The sequence below is a fragment of the Oncorhynchus tshawytscha genome, linkage group LG03 (assembly GCF_018296145.1).
Source record: "Oncorhynchus tshawytscha isolate Ot180627B linkage group LG03, Otsh_v2.0, whole genome shotgun sequence".
In the NCBI taxonomy this organism is placed as follows: Eukaryota; Metazoa; Chordata; class Actinopteri; order Salmoniformes; family Salmonidae; genus Oncorhynchus; species Oncorhynchus tshawytscha.
In genome coordinates this window covers 4,134,449-4,150,794 of record NC_056431.1, presented here as the reverse complement: position 1 = coordinate 4,150,794, position 16,346 = coordinate 4,134,449, and the positions used below count along the sequence as shown (strand labels likewise).

Sequence of the window (16,346 nt, the reverse complement as noted above, 5' to 3'; positions counted from 1 at the left end):
GATGACCTCACAATCATCTGACCTCAACCCAATTGAGATGGTTTGGGATGAGTTGGACCGCAGAGTGAAGGAAAAGCAGCAACAAGTGCTCAGCATATGTGGGAACTCATTCAAGGCTGTTGGAAAAGCATTCCAGGTGAAGCTGGTTGAGAGAATGCCAAGAGTGTGCAAAGCTGTCATCAAGGCAAAGGGTGGCTACTAAAATATTACATATATTTTGATTTGTTTAACACTTTTTGGTTACTACATAATTCCATATGTGTTATTTTATAGTTTTGATATCTTCACTATTATTCTACAATGTAGAAAATAGTACAAATAAAGAAAAGCCCTTGAATGAGTAGGGTTGTCCAAACTTTTGACTGGTGCTGTATATCAAACAGTGTCTTCTGGGAGAGGATGGGGGAAGGGGAGAGTATATTCTTTCTCTCTTTCAGTCTTTCTGTCTGTTTCGCTCTCTCTCGCTCACACTCTCTAATCCTCTAGTGTCTGTGCGCGTGTGTACTCAGTCGTGAGCTTGGTTGGTTTTTGGATCACTGTCGTCCTGATTTCTCTGTTTATCTCTCCGTCCCAGCCCTCCCTCACCTTAAATGGGAAAACATGGAATGCGGTCCGATCTGTAGGTTAAACATGTGGATTTTCTGGGAAAAGCCAACAGCTCATACATTATTAGAGAGATGGGTATAAAGACATCCTCTATGACTGGAGAGCAGCCTATCATATCCTTATAAATACTCCCTAACCTCTCTCTCTCTCTCTCTCTCTCTCTCTCTCTCTCTCTCTCTCTCTCTCTCTCTCTCTCGCTCTCTCTCTCTCTCTCTCTCTCTCTCTCTCGCTCTCTCTCTCTCTCTCTCTCTCTCTCTCTCTCTCTCTCTCTCTCCCCGTTAGCAGGTGTCCTGACCCTTAGCCTTTAAGCCATGACCCCAAGTCACTCTAGTTCAGATGATGGGTGTTATCTTAATGTCTGTCTAACCCTGGCATACCTCTAGTCTAGTGTACAGTCACACACACACACACACACACACACACACACACACACACACACACACACACACACACACACACACACACACACACACACACACACACACACACACACACACACACACACTAGGTAGACCCGTCTCTCTAGTCAGTATGTCTCTGTGTGTCATTATGTGTGTTTCTCTGTGTGTCTGTGTGTGTCATTATGTGTGTTTCTCTGTGTGTGTGTCATTATGTGTGTTTCTCTGTGTCATTATGTGTGTGTCTCTGTGTGTGTCATTATGTGTGTGTGTCTGTGTGTGTATGTTTCTGTGTGTGTCATTATGTGTGTGTCTCTGTGTCTCTGTGTGTGTCATTACGTGTGTTTCTCTGTGTGTGTATGTTTCTGTGTGTGTCATTATGTGTGTGTCTGTGTGTCATTATGTGTGTGTCTCCTTGTCTCTGTGTGTGTCATTATGTGTGTGTCATTATGTGTCTGTCTCTGTGTGTGTATGTTTCTGTGTGTGTTATTATGTGTGTGTCTTATTATGTGTGTGTGTCTGTGTGTGTCATTATGTGTGTGTGTCTGTGTGTGTCATTATGTGTGTGTGTCTGTGTGTGTTATTATGTTTGTGTCTGTGTGTGTCATTATGTGTGTGTGTTTGTGTGTGTCTCTGTGTGTATGTTGTTGAGTCATGCTGGACAGGGCTGATGGTTCTGTAAGCATTCTGAGCTAGCATGTTGCTCTGCTGTGTGTATAACAACTCTGAGAACAGCCCTGGTTAACTTGCTGCCTGTTGTCTTAGTGGTGGTGACAGGTTTGTGACAGCTGTAGGAACAACATTGGCCAGCCGCTCTACCTACACACAGGTACATGAGAGAGAGAGAGAGAGAAAGAAAGAAAGAAAGAAAGAAAGAAAGAAAGAAAGAAAGAGAAAGAGAGAGAGAGAGGTATGGGAACGAGTGTGAGTGGTTCTTTAGTAGTGAGTTAGATTAATAGAGTGAATGTGAGTTTTATTTGGTATTAAGGATGTGTTGTTCTGAGCTGTGCTGTTTTGAGCCGCGCTGTGCCGTGTTGTGTCCTCGTCAGCTGTAGGTTAACTGTGTTCATGGGGCTTGTAGAAAACCAGTCGCTTTTTACATTATGGACTTGAAAATGAGGAACAGGGAAAGGAAGAGGGTAGGAGATTGACTGTTTGACTGTTCAGTGTGTGTGTTCTGTCTGCATGAACCTGTGTGTTCTGTCCATCTGCCCAGGAGGCTCCATCCAGAATAGTGATGTTATTCCCACATATCTGAAGCATATGTAGAATGTCACCCTGAAGAAGGCACAGTGATGCCAAAACCTTGGTGTTTTATTACCCAATAAATGACTGTGAGGTTATGCATATGGACTCTCTTTGTTTTTATATTCTCACATATCTAACAAACTAAGAAGACATCATCAAGTGTCTCACCATCTTCCTCTCCTCCCTCTTGTTACCTTTCCTCCCTCCCTCCCTCCCTCCCTCCCTCCCTTTCCCTCCCTCCCTCCCTCCCTCCCTCCCTCCCTCCCTCCCTCCCTCCCTCCCTCCCTCCCTCCCTCCCTCCCTCCCTCCCTCCCTCCCTCCCTCCCCCCTCTTTCTCTCTCTCTCTCTCAGGATGTGCATTCCTGACATACTGTGCGAGGGAGTCAGCGCTGAAGGCCCAGAGTGCTTTGCATGAGCAGAAGACTCTACCGGGGGTGAGTACAAGTCATATGACACACACACACGCACACACACACAGGCACACAGGCACACATGATGTCATGGAGAAGAGCCTTGGAATTCCAGTGTGTTCATTGTGTTGTAGCTACTCTCTCATTGGCCCTTCAGGACTACTTCTAGACTAGACTATCACACTAATTAATTGTCCCATCCTTCTTTGTCTTGTTCTACTCTCCAGTGGGGTATTGTAGCTCTGCCAGGGTTAGGGCACTGTTCATTAAACATGGGACACTATAGTATGATCTCTCTCTCTCTATCTCTCTCTCTCTCTCTCCATCTATCTCTGTTGCTCTGTCTCTATCTGTCCGCCTTTCTAAGTCTCTCTCTCTCTCTCTCTCTCTCTCTCTCTCGCTCTCAATTCAATTCAATTCAAGGGGCTTTATTGGCATGGGAAACATGTGTTAACATTGCCAAAGCAAGTGAGGTAGATAATATACAAAAGTGAAATAAACAATAAAAATGAACAGTAAACATTACACATACAGAAGTTTCAAAACAATAAATACATTACAAATGTCATATTACGTATTCATACAGTGTTGCAATGATGTACAAATGGTTAAAGTACACAAGGGAAAATAAATACGCATAAATATGCGTTGTATTTACAATGGTGTTTGTTCTTCACTGGTTGCCCTTTTCTTGTGGCAACAGGTCACAAATCTTGCTGCTGTGATGGCACACTGTGGAATTTAACCCAGTAGATATGGGAGTTTATCAAAATTGGGTTTGTTGTCGAACTCTTTGTGGATCTGTGCAATCTGAGGGAAATATGTGTCTCTCTAATATGGTCATACATTGGACAGGAGGTTAGGAAGTGCAGCTCAGTTTCCACCTCATTTTGTGGGTAGTGTGCACATAGCCTGTCTTCTCTTGAGAGCCATGTCTGCCTACTGTGGCCTTTCTCAATGGCAAGGCTATGCTCACTGAGTCTGTACAAAGTCAAAGCTATCCTTAAGTTTGGGTCAGTCACAGTGGTCAGGTATTCTGCCGCTGTGTACTCTCTGTTTAGGGCCAAATAGCATTCTAGTTTGCTATGTTTTTTTGTTAATTCTTTCCAATGTGTCAAGTAATTATCTTTTTGTTTTCTCATGATTTGATTGGGTCTAATTGTGCTGCTGTCCTGGGGCTTTGTGGGGTGTGTTTGTGTTTGTGAACAGAGCCCCAGGACCAGCTTGCTTAGGGGACTCTTCTCCAGGTTCATCTCTCTGTAGGTGATGGCTTTGTTATGGAAGGTTTGGGAATTACTTCCTTTTAGGTGGTTGTAGAATTTAATGGCTCTTTTCTGGATTTGGATAATTAGTGGGTATCGGCCTAATTCTGCTCTGCATGCATTATTTGGTGTTCTACGTTGTACACTGAGGATATTTTTGCAGAATTCTGCATGCAGAGTCTCAATTTGGTGTTTGACCCATTTTGTGAAGTCTTGGTTGGTGAGCGGACCCCAGACCTCACAACCATAAAGGGCAATGGGCTCTATGACTGATTCAAGTATTTTTTAGCCAGATCCTAATTGGTATGTTGAATTTTATGTTCCTTTTGATGGCACAGAATGCCCTTCTTGCCTTGTCTCTCAGATCCTTCACAGCTTTGTGGAAGTTACCTGTGGCGCTGATGTTTAGGCCAAGGTATGTATAGTTTTTTGTGTGTTCCAGGGCAACGGTGTCTAGATGGAATTTGTATTTGTGGTCCTGGTGACTGGACCTTTTTTGGAACACCATTATTTTGGTCTTACTGAGATTTACTGTCAGGGCCCAGGTCTGGCAGAATCTGTACAGAATATCTAAGTGATGCTGTAGGCCCTCCTTGGTTGGGGACAGAAGCACCAGATCATCAGCAAACAGTAGACATTTGACTTCAGATTCTAGTAGGGTGAGGCCGGGTGCTGCAGACTTTTCTAGTGCCTGCGCCAATTCGTTGATATATATGTTGAAGATGATGGGGCTTAAGCTGCATCCCTGTCTCACCCCACGGACCTGTGGGAAGAAATGTGTGTGTTTTTTGCCAATTTTAACTGCACACTTGTTGTTTGTGTATGTGGATTTTATAATGTTGTATGTTTCACCCCCAACACCACTTTCCATCAATTTATATAGCAGACCCTCATGCCAAATTTAGTCGAAGGATTTTTTGAAATCACCAAAGCTTGAGAAGACTTTGCCTTTGTTTTGGTTTGTTTGGTTGTCAATTAGGGTGTGCAGGGTGAATACATGGTCTGTTGTACGGTAATTTGGTAAAAAGCCAATTTGACATTTGCTCAGTACATTGTTTTTATTGAGGAAATGTACGAGTCTGCTGTTAATGATAATGCAGAGGATTTTCCTAAGGTTACTGTTGACGCATATCCCACGGTAGTTATTGGGGTCAAATTTGTCTCCACTTTTGTGGAATAGGGTGATCAGTCCTTGGTTCCAAGTATTGGGGAAGATGCCAGAGCTAAGGATGATGTTAAAGAGTTTTAGTATAGCCAATTGGAATTTGTTGTCTGTATATTTGATTATTTCATTAACTTCTTGCGTCGAGCAACCCCGTATCCGGGAGCGTAATCATAGCCTCAAGCTCATTACCATAACGCAACGTTAACTATTCATGAAAATCGCAAATGAAATGAAAGAAATATATTCACTCACAAGCTTAGCCTTTTGTTAACAACACTGTCATCTCAGATTTTCAAAATATGCCTTTCAACCATAGCTACACAAGCATTTGTGTAAGAGTATTGATAGCTAGCATAGCATTAAGCCTAGCATTCAGCAGGCAACATTTTCACAAAAACAAGAAAAGCATTCAAATAAAATCATTTACCTTTGAAGAACTTCAGATGTTTTCAATGAGGAGACTCTCAGTTAGATAGCAAATGTTCAGTTTTTCCAAAAGATTATTTGTGTAGGAGAAATCACTCCATTTTGTTCATCACGTTTGGCTAAGAAAAAATCCTGAAAATTCAGTCATTACAACGCCAAACGTTTTTCCAAATTAACTCCATAATATCGACAGAAACATGGCAAACGTTGTTTAGATTCAATCCTCAAGGTGTTTTTCACATATCTATTCGATGATAAATCATTCGTGGCAGTTTGGTTTCTCCTCGGAAGCAAATGGAAAAATACACGCAGCTGGAGATTACGCAATCATTTCGACGGAGGACACCAAGCGAGCACCTGGTAAATGTAGTCTCTTATGGTCAATGTTCCAATGAAATGCCTACACATACGTCACAATGCTGCAGACACCTTGGGGAAACGACAGAAAGTGTAAGCTCATTCCTGGCGCATTCACAGCCATATAAGGAGACATTGGAACACAGCGCCTTCAAAATCTGGGGCTTTTCCTGTTTGAAATTTCATCTTGGTTTCGCCTGTAGCATCAGTTCTGTGGCACTCACAGATAATATCTTTGCAGTTTTGGAAACGTCAGAGTGTTTTCTTTCCAAAGCTGTCAATTATATGCATAGTCGAGCATCTTTTCGCGACATAATATCTTGTTTAAAACGGGAACGTTTTTTTATCCAAAAATTAAAAGAGCGCCCCCTATATCGAAGAAGTTAAGGATACCATCAACACCACATGCCTTTTTGGGTTGGAATGTTTTTATTTTGTCCTGTAGCTCATTCAAGGTAATTGGAGAATCCAGTGGGTTCTGGTAGTCTTTAATAGTTGATTCTAATTCTCTATCTATCTCTCTCTCTCTCTCTCTCTCTCTGTCTCTCTCTCTCTCTCTCTCTCTGTATCTCTCTCTCTCCTTGCCCTCTGTTTTCTCCTCTCCATCGTTCAATCCCTTGTTCTTTCTTGCCACGCTCTATATTTCTGTCTCTCCTCTTTCTCCCTTATTTCCACCCCTCCCTCCTCATGCCCTCTGTCTCTCCTCTCTCCCTTCGTCTCTGGCCGTCCTCCCTCCTCATGCCCTCTGTCTCCCTCTCTCCCTTCGTCTCTGGCCGTCCTCCCTCCTCATGCCCTCTGTCTCCCCTCTCTCCCTTCGTCTCTGGCCCTCCTCCCTCCTCATGCCCTCTGTCTCCCCTCTCTCCCTTCGTCTCTGGCCGTCCTCCCTCCTCATGCCCTCTGTCTCCCCTCTCTCCCTTCGTCTCTGGCCCTCCTCCCTCCTCATGCCCTCTGTCTCTCCTCTCTCCCTTCGTCTCTGGCCGTCCTTCCTCCTCATGCCCTCTGTCTCCCTCTCTCCCTTCGTCTCTGGCCGTCCTCCTCCTCATGCCCTCTGTCTCCCCTCTCTCCCTTCGTCTCTGGCCCTCCTCCCTCCTCATGCCCTCTGTCTCTCCTCTCTCCCTTCGTCTCTGTCGTCCTTCCTCCTCATGCCCTCTGTCTCTCCTCTCTCCCTTCGTCTCTGGCCGTCCTCCCTCCTCATGCCCTCTGTCTCTCCTCTCTCCCTTCGTCTCTGGCCCTCCTCCCTCCTCATGCCCTCTGTCTCCCCTTTCTCCCTTCGTCTCTGGCCGTCCTCCCTCCTCATGCCCTCTGTCTCCCCTCTCTCCCTTCGTCTCTGGCCGTCCTCCCTCCTCATGCCCTCTGTCTCCCCTCTCTCCCTTCGTCTCTGGCCCTCCTCCCTCCTCATGCCCTCTGTCTCCCTCTCTCCCTTCATCTCTGGCCGTCCTCCCTCCTCATGCCCTCTGTCTCCCCTCTCTCCCTTCATCTCTGGCCCTCCTCCCTCCTCATGCCCTCTGTCTCTCCTCTCTCCCTTCGTCTCTGGCCGTCCTTCCTCCTCATGCCCTCTGTCTCTCCTCTCTCCCTTCGTCTCTGGCCGTCCTCCCTCCTCATGCCCTCTGTCTCTCCTCTCTCCCTTCGTCTCTGGCCCTCCTCCCTCCTCATGCCCTCTGTCTCCCCTTTCTCCCTTCGTCTCTGGCCGTCCTCACTCCTCATGCCCTCTGTCTCTCCTCTCTCCCTTCGTCTCTGGCCCTCCTCCCTCCTCATGCCCTCTGTCTCTCCTCTCTCCCTTCGTCTCTGGCCGTCCTCCCTCCTCATGCCCTCTGTCTCTCCTCTCTCCCTTCCTCTCTGGCCGTCCACCCTCCTCCCACTCCGGAGCAGATTTAGAAATGACCTCAGCTACTGTTTCTCCTTCTCAATAACTCCCTTCATCACCCCACTTCTTCTTTCTCTCTCTTCAAACTCCCTCCTGTGAGTGTCTGTGTGTGTCATTATGTTCATCGTTCTTCAGTTCATCTCCGTGTCTCTATCCCAGTAGGACATTATTCAATGGTATTAGCTATTCTTTCTCCATTACTCCATTATCTACCACACACTCTTTCCTCTTATGGAGTCTTTTTCTAAGACCTCTCCTCTTCTCCGACCCCCCTTTAAAATGATTATTTCAGCCATATATGAGATAACCTCCCCCCTTTCCTCCCCTAGGCCTCCCCCGTTTAATTTACATTTCACAGTGTTAGGTCCACTCTTCGGACCCCAGGAAGAAAAGCTGTCGACATTGGCATCGGCTGATGGGGATCCTAAGAAAATCGTAAACTATCCCTCCTTCCTCTCCTCCACTCCTTCCTCTCCTCCACTCCTTCCTCTCCTCCACTCCTTCCTCTCCACCATTCCTTCATCTCCTCCACTCCTCCCTCTCCTCCACTCCTTCCTCTCCACCACTCCTTCCTCTCCTCCACTCCTTCCTCTCCTCCACTCTTCCCTCTCCTCCACTCCTTCCTCTCCTCCCTCCTTCCTCTCCTCCACTCCTTCCTCTCCACCATTCCTTCCTCTCCACCATTCCTTCATCTCCTCCACTCCTCCCTCTCCTCCACTCCTTCCTCTCCACCACTCCTTCCTCTCCTCCACTCCTTCCTCTCCTCCACTCTTCCTCTCCTCTTCCCTTCCCTCTCCTCCACTCCTTCCTTCCTCTCCCTCCCTCTTCCCTCTCCTCCACTCCTCCCTCTCCTCTCCTCCCTCCTCCCCTCCTCCACTCCTTCCCTCTCCTCCACTCCTTCCCTCTCCTCCCTCCTCCCTCTCCTCCACTCCTTCCTCTCCTCCACTCCTTCCTCTCCTCCACTCCTCCCTCTCCTCCCTCCTTCCCTCTCCTCCACTCCTTCCTCTCCCTCCACTCCTCCCTCTCCTCCCCTCCCTCCTCTCCTCCTCTCCTCCCTCTCCCTCCTCTCCTCCCTCTCCTCCCTCTCCTCCACTCCTTCCTCTCCTCCCTCCTTCCCTCCTCCACTCCTTCCTCTCCTCCACTCCTTCCCTCTCCTCCACTCCTTCCTCTCTCCTCCAATCCTCCCTCTCCTCCCTCTCCTCCCTCTCCTCCACCTCCTCTCCTCCACTCCTTCCTCTCCCTCCCTCCTTCCCTCTCCTCCACTCCTTCCTCTCCTCCATCCTCCCTTCCTCTCCTCCTCTCCACTCCTTCCTCTCTCCTCCACTCCTTTCCTCTCCTCCACTCCTTCCCTCCTCCCTCCTTCCTCTCCTCCACTCCTTCCTCTCCTCCCTCCTTCCTCTCCTCCCTCCTCCCTCTCCTCCCTCCTTCCTCCACCCTCCTTCCTCTCCTCCCTCCTTCCTCTCCTCCACTCTTCCCTCTCCTCCCTCCTTCCTCTCCTCCACTCCTCCTCTCCTCCCTCCTTCCTCTCCACCACTCCTTCCTCTCCTCCCTCCTCCCTCTCCTCCACTCCTTCCTCTCCACCACTCCTTCCTCTCCTCCACTCCTTCCTCTCCTCCACTCTTCCCTCTCCTCCACTCCTTCCTCTCCACCACTCCTTCCTCTCCTCCCTCCTCCCCTCCTCCATCTCCTCCATTCCTCCCTCTCCTCCCTCCTTCCTCTCCTCCACTCCTTCCTCTCCACCACTCCTCCCTCTCCTCCACTCCTCCCTCTCCTCCACTCCTCCCTCTCATCCACTCCTTCCTCTCCTCCACTCCTTCCTCTCCTCCACTCCTCCCTCTCCTCCACTCCTCCCTCTCCTCCACTCTTCCCTCTCATCCACTCCTTCCTCTCCTCCACTCTTCCCTCTCCTCCCTCCTTCCTCTCCAACACTCCTTCCTCTCCTCCACTCCTCCCTCCCCTCCACTCCTCCCTCTCCTCCACTCCTCCCTCTCCTCCACTCCTTCCCCTCCTCCACTCCTTCCTCTCCACCACTCCTTCCTCTCCTCCACTCCTTCCTCCCCTCCACTCTTCCCTCTCCTCCACTCCTTCCTCTTCTCCACTCTTCCCTCTCCTCCACTCCTTCCTCTCCTCCACTCCTCCCTCTCCTCCACTCCTCCCTCTCCTCCACTCCTCCCTCTCCTCCACTCTTCCCTATCCTCCACTCCTTCCTCTTCTCCACTCCTTCCTCTCCTCCCTCCTTCCTCTCCTCCCTCCTTCCTCTCCACTCCTTCCTCTCCTCCCTCCACCTCTCCTCCCTCCTTCCTCTCCACCACTCCTTCCTCTCCTCCACTCCTTCCTCTCCTCCACTCCTTCCCTCTCCTCCACTCCTTCCTCTCCTCCACTCCTCCCTCTCCTCCACTCCTTCCTCTCCTCCACTCCTCCCTCTCCTCCACTCCTTCCTCTCCACCACTCCTTCCTCTCCTCCTACTCCTTCCTCTCCTCCACTCCTTCCTCTCCACCATTCCTTCATCTCCTCCACTCCTCCCTCTCCTCCACTCCTTCCTCTCCACCACTCCTTCCTCTCCTCCACTCCTTCCTCTCCTCCTTCTCTCTCCTCCACTCCTTCCTCTTCTCCACCACTCTTCCCTCTCCTCCCTCCTGCCTCTCCTCCACTCCTCCCTCTCCTCCCTCCTCCCTCTCCTCTCCTTCCTCTCCTCCCTCCGCCCTCTCCTCCACTCCTTCTCTCATCTCCACCCTCTCCTCCACTCCTCCTTCCCTCCTCCCTCTCCTGCACTCCTTCCTCTCCTCCACTCCTCCCTCTCCTCCACTCCTTCCTCTCCTCCACTCCTCCCTCTCCTCTACTTTTCCCTCTCATCCACTCCTTCCTCTCCTCCACTCCTTCCTCTCCTCCTCCACTCCTCCCTCTCCTCCCTCCTCCCCTCCTCCCTCCTCCTCTCTTCTCCACTCTTCCTATCCTCCACCCTTCCTCTCCTCCACTCCTCCCTCTCCTCCCTCCTTCCTCTCCTCCACTCCTTCCCTCCTCCCTCTCCCTCCCTCCACACCTTCCTCTCCTCCACTCCTCCCTCTCCTCCACTCCTTCCTCTCCTCCACTCCTCCCTCTCCTCCACTCCTTCCTCTCCTCCACTCCTTCCTCTCCTCCCTCCTTCCTCTCCTCCACTCCTTCCTCCTCCCTCCTCCCTCCTCCCTCCTTCCCTCCACCACTCCTTCCTCTCCTCCACTCCCTTCCTCTCCTCCACCTTCCCTCTCCTCCACTCCTTCCTCTCCTCCACTCCTCCCTCTCCTCCACTCCTTCCTCTCCTCCACTCCTTCCCTCTCCTCCACTCCTTCCTCTCATCCACTCCACCCTCTCCTCCCTCCTCCTCTCCTCCACTCCTCCCTCTCCTCCACTCCTTCCTCTCCTCCACTCCTCCCTCTCCTCCACTCCTTCCTCCTCCTCCCTCTCCTCTACTTTTCCCTCTCCTCTCCTTCCTCTCCTCCACTCCTTCCTCTCCTCCACTCCTTCCTTCCCTCCTCCCTCTCCTCCCTCCTCCCCTCCTCCACTCCTCCCTCTCCTCCACTCCTCCCTTCTCTCTTCCTATCCTCCACTCCTTCCTCTCCTCCCTCCCTCTCCTCCACTCCTTCCTCTCCTCCACTCCTTCCTCTCCTCCACTCCTCCCTCTCCTCCACACCTTCCTCTCCTCCACTCCTCCCCTCCTCCCTCCTTCCTCTCCTCCACTCCTCCCTCTCCTCCACTCCTTCCCTCCTCCACTCTTCCTCTCCTCCCTCCTTCCTCTCCACCACTCCTTTCTCTCCTCCACTCCTCCCTCTCCTCCACTCCTTCCTCTCCACCACTCCTTCCTCTCCTCCACTCCTTCCTCTCCTCCACTCTTCCCTCTCCTCCACTCCTTCCTCTCCTCCACTCCTCTCCCTCTCCTCCACTCCTTCCTCTCCCTCCTCCTCCCTCTCCTCCCTCCTTCCTCTCCACCACTCCTTCCTCTCCTCCACTCCTTCCTCTCCTCCACTCCTTCCCTCCACCCTTCATCTCCTCCCTCCTCCCTCTTCTCCACTCTTCCCTATCCTCCACTCCTTCCTCTCCTCCACTCCTCCCTCTCCTCCACTCCTTCCCTCTCCTCCCTCCTTCCTCTCCTCCCTCCTTCCTCCACTCCTCCTCCTCCTCCTTCCTCCTCCACTCCTCCCTCTCCTCCACTCCTTCCTCTCCTCCACTCCTTCCTCTCCTCCCTCCTCCCTCTTCTCCCTCTTCCCTATCCTCCACTCCTTCCTCTCCTCCACTCCTCCCTCTCCTCCACTCCTTTCCTCTCCTCCCTCCTTCCTCTCCTCCCTCCTCCCTCTCCTCCACCTTCCTCTCCTCCTCTCCTCCCTCTCCTCCACTCCTTCCTCTCCTCCACTCCTCCCTCTCCTCTCCTTCCTCTCCTCCACTCTTCGCTCTCCTCCACTCCTTCCTCTCCACCACTCCTTTTCCTCTCCTCCCTCCCCTCCTTCCTCTCCACCACTCCTTCCTCTCCTCCACCTTCCTCTCCTCTCTTCCTCTCCTCCCTCCTTCCTCTCCTCCACTCCTCCCTCTCCTCCCTCCTTCCTCTCCTCCCTCCGCCCTCCTCCACTCCTTCCTCTCCTCCACCCTCTCCTTCCTCTCCTCCCTCCTCCCCTCCTGCCTCCTTCCTCTCCTCCCTCCTCCCTCTCCTCCACTCCTTCCTCTCCTCCACTCCTTCCCTCTCCTCCACTTTTCCTTCCTCTCCTTCCTCTCCTCCACTCCTTCCTCTCCTCCCTCCTTCCTCTCCTCTCCTCCCCTCCTCCCTCCTCCCTCTCCTCCCTCCTCCCTCTCCTCCCTCCTCCCTCTCCTCCCTCTTCCCTATCCTCCCTCCTTCCTCTCCTCCACTCCTCCCTCTCCTCCACTCCTTCCTCTCCTCCACTCCTTCCTCTCCTCCCTCCTCCCTCTCCTCCACCTTCCTCTCCTCCCTCCTCCCTCTCTCCACTCCTTCCTCTCCTCCACTCCTCCCTCTCCTCCACTCCTTCCTCTCCTCCACTCTTCGCTCTCCTCCTCCTCCTTCCTCTCCACCACTCCTTTCTCTCCTCCACTCCTCCCTCTCCTCCACTCCTTCCTCTCCACCACTCCTTCCTCTCCTCCACTCCTTCCTCTCCTCCACTCTTCCCTCTCCTCCCTCCTTCCTCTCCTCCACTCCTTCCTCTCCTCCACTCCTCGCTCTCCTCCCCTTCCTCCCTCCACTCCTCCCTCTCCTCCACTCCTTCCTCTCCTCCACTCCTTCCTCTCCTCCACTCCTTCCTCTCCTCCACTCCTTCCTCTCCACCACTCCTTCATCTCCTCCCTCCTCCCTCTTCTCCACTCTTCCCTATCCTCCACTCCTTCCTCTCCTCCCTCCTTCCTCTCCTCCACTCTTCCCTCTCCTCCACTCCTTCCTCTTCTCCACTCTTCCCTCTCCTCCACTCCTTCCCTCCTCCACTCCTCCCTCTCCTCCACTCCTCCCTCTCCTCCACTCCTTCCTCTCTCCTCCACTCCTTCCCTCTCCTCCCTCCTCCCTCTCCTCCCTCCTTCCTCTCCTCCACTCTTCCCTCTCCTCCACTCCTTCCTCTCCACCACTCCTTCCTCTCCTCCACTCCTCCCACTCCTCCACTCTTCCCTCTCCTCCACTCCTTCCTCTCCAACACTCCTTCCTCTCCTCCCTCCTCCCTCCCTCCACTCCCTCCTCCCTCTCCTCCACTCTTCCCTCTCCTCCACTCCTTCCTCTTCTCCACTCCTCCTCTCCACCACTCCTTCCTCTCCTCCCACCTTCCTCTCCTCCTTCCTCTCCTCCCTCCTTCCTCTCCTCCCTCTTCCCTCTCCTCCACTCCTTCCTCTCCACCACTCCTTCCTCTCCTCCACTCCTTCCCTCTCCTCCACTCTTCCCTCTCCTCCCTCCTTCCTCTTCTCCCTCCTCCCTCTCCTCCACTCCTTCCTCTCCTCCACTCTTCCCTCTCCTCCACTCCTTCCTCTCCACCACTCCTTCCTCTCCTCCCTCCTCCCACTCCTCCACTCTTCCCTCTCCTCCACTCCTTCCTCTCCAACACTCCTTCCTCTCCTCCCTCCTCCCTCCCCTCCCTCCTCCCCTCCTCCACTCCTCCCTCTCCTCCACTCCTTCCTCTCCTCCACTCCTTCCTCTCCACCACTCCTTCCTCTCCTCCACTCCTTCCTCTCCTCCACTCTTCCCTCTCCTCCACTCTTCCTCTTCTCCACTCTTCCCTCTCCTCCCTCCTTCCTCTCCTCCACTCCTCCCTCTCCTCCACTCCTCCCTCTCCTCCACTCCTTCCTCTCCACCACTCCTTCCTCTCCTCCACTCCTTCCTCTCCTCCACTCTTCCCTCTCCTCCACTCCTTCCTCTTCTCCACTCTTCCCTCTCCTCCCTCCTGCCTCTCCTCCACTCCTCCCTCTCCTCCACTCCTCCCTCTCCTCCCTCCTTCCCCTCCTCCCTCCGCCCTCTCCTCCACTCCTTCCTCTCATCCACTCCTCCCTCTCCTCCACTCCTTCCTCTTCTCCCTCCTCCCTCTCCTCCCTCCTTCCTCTCCTCCACTCTTCCCTCTCCTCCACTCCTTCCTCTCCACCACTCCTTCCTCTCCTCCACTCCTCCCACTCCTCCACTCTTCCCTCTCCTCCACTCCTTTCTCTCCAACACTCCTTCCTCTCCTCCACTCCTCCCTCCCTTCCACTCCTCCCTCTCCTCCACTCCTCCCTCTCCTCCACTCCTTCCTCTCCAACACTCCTTCCTCTCCTCCCTCCTCCCTCCCCTCCCTCCTCCCTCTCCTCCCTCCTCCCTCTCCTCCCTCCTTCCTCTCCTCCCTCCTTCCTCTCCACCACTCCTTCCTCTCCTCCACTCCTTCCTCTCCTCCACTCTTCCCTCTCCTCCACTCCTTCCTCTTCTCCACTCTTCCCTCTCCTCCACTCCTTCCTCTCCTCCACTCCTCCCTCTCCTCCCTCCTCCCTCTCCTCCACTCCTTCCTCTCCACCACTCCTTCCTCTCCTCCACTCCTTCCTCTCCTCCACTCTTCCCTCTCCTCCACTCCTTCCTCTTCTCCACTCTTCCCTCTCCTCCCTCCTGCCTCTCCTCCCTCCTCCCTCTCCTCCCTCCTCCCTCTCCTCCACTCCTTCCCCTCCTCCCTCCGCCCTCTCCTCCACTCCTTCCTCTCATCCACTCCTCCCTCTCCTCCACTCCTCCCTCTCCTCCCTCCTCCCTCTCCTGCACTCCTTCCTCTCCTCCCTCCCTCCCTCTCCTCCACTCCTCCCTCTCCTCCACTCTTCCCTCTCCTCCCTCCTCCCTCTCCTCCACTCCTTCCTCTCCTCCACTCTTTCCTCTCCTCCACTCCTTCCTCTCCACCACTCCTTCCTCTCCTCTCCTCCCTCCTCCCTCCCCTCCACTCCTCCCTCTCCTCCACTCCTTCCTCTCCTCCACTCCTCCCTCTCCTCCACTCCTTCCTCTCCTCCACTCTTCGCTCTCCTCCACTCCTTCCTCTCCACCACTCCTTCCTCTCCTCCCTCCTTCCTCTCCACCACTCCTTCCTCTCCTCCACTGCTCCCACTCCTCCACTCCTCCCTCTCCTCTTCTCCTTCCTCTCCTCCACTCTTCCCTCTCCTCCACTCCTTCCTCTCCACCACTCCTTCCTCTCCTCCACTCCTCCCTCCCCTCCACTCCTCCCTCTCCTCCCTCCTCCCTCTCCTCCACTCCTTCCTCTCCACCACTCCTTCCTCTCCTCCCTCCTTCCTCTCCTCCACTCTTCCCTCTCCTCCACTCCTTCCTCTTCTCCACTCTCCCCTCTCCACCACTCCTTCCTCTCCTCCCTCCTCCCTCTCCTCCACTCCTCCCTCTCCTGCACTCCTTCCTCTCCTCCACTCCTCCCTCTCCTCCCTCCTTCCTCTCCTCCCTCCTCCCTCTCCTCTACTTTTCCCTCTCCTCCCTCCTTCCTCTCTTCCACTCCTTCCTCTCCTCCCTCCTCCCTCTCCTCCACTCCTCCCTCTCCTCCACTCCTTCCTCTCCACCACTCCTCCCTCTCCTCCACTCCTTCCTCTCCTCCACTCCTTCCTCTCCTCCACTCCTTCCTCTCCTCCACTCAATCCTCTCCTCCACTCCTTCCCTCTCCTCCACTCAATCCTCTCCTCCACTCCTTCCTCTCCACCACTCCTCCCTCTCCTCCACTCCTTCCTCTCCACCACTCCTTCCTCTCCTCCACTCCACAAATCATAAACTGTCCCTCCTTCCTCTCCTCCACTCCTTCCTCTCCTCCACTCCTCCCGCTCCTCCACTCCGCCCTCTCCTCCACTCCTTCCTCTCCTCCACTCCTCCCGCTCCTCCACTCCTCCCTCTCCTCCCTCCTCCCTCTCCTCCCTCCTTCCTCTCCTCCCTCCACAAATCATAAACTGTCCCTTCTCCCACTCCTCCACTCCTCCCTCTCCTCCACTCCTTCCTCTCCACCACTCCTTCCTCTCCACCACTCTGTCCTCTCCTCCACTCCTCCCTCTCCTCCACTTCTCCCTCTCCTCCACTCCTCCCTCTCCTCCACTCCTTCCTCTCCTCCACTCCTCCCTCTCCACCACTCCTTCCTCTACTCCACTCCTCCCTCATTCCATTT

At 53.3% G+C, this 16,346-nt stretch overlaps 1 protein-coding gene across 3 annotated transcripts in view; it reads left to right on the top strand.

Annotated features, from left to right (window-relative positions):
• Positions 1-16,346, top strand: part of LOC112240948 (CUGBP Elav-like family member 3) — a 71,089-nt gene that overhangs the window by 3,769 nt on the left and 50,974 nt on the right. For all 3 annotated transcript variants that reach the window (XM_042307870.1, XM_042307861.1, XM_042307865.1), the window contains exon 4: positions 2,604-2,686. In XM_042307870.1, the coding sequence (XP_042163804.1) occupies positions 2,604-2,686 (83 nt within the window). The remainder of the gene's footprint in view (positions 1-2,603; positions 2,687-16,346) is intronic.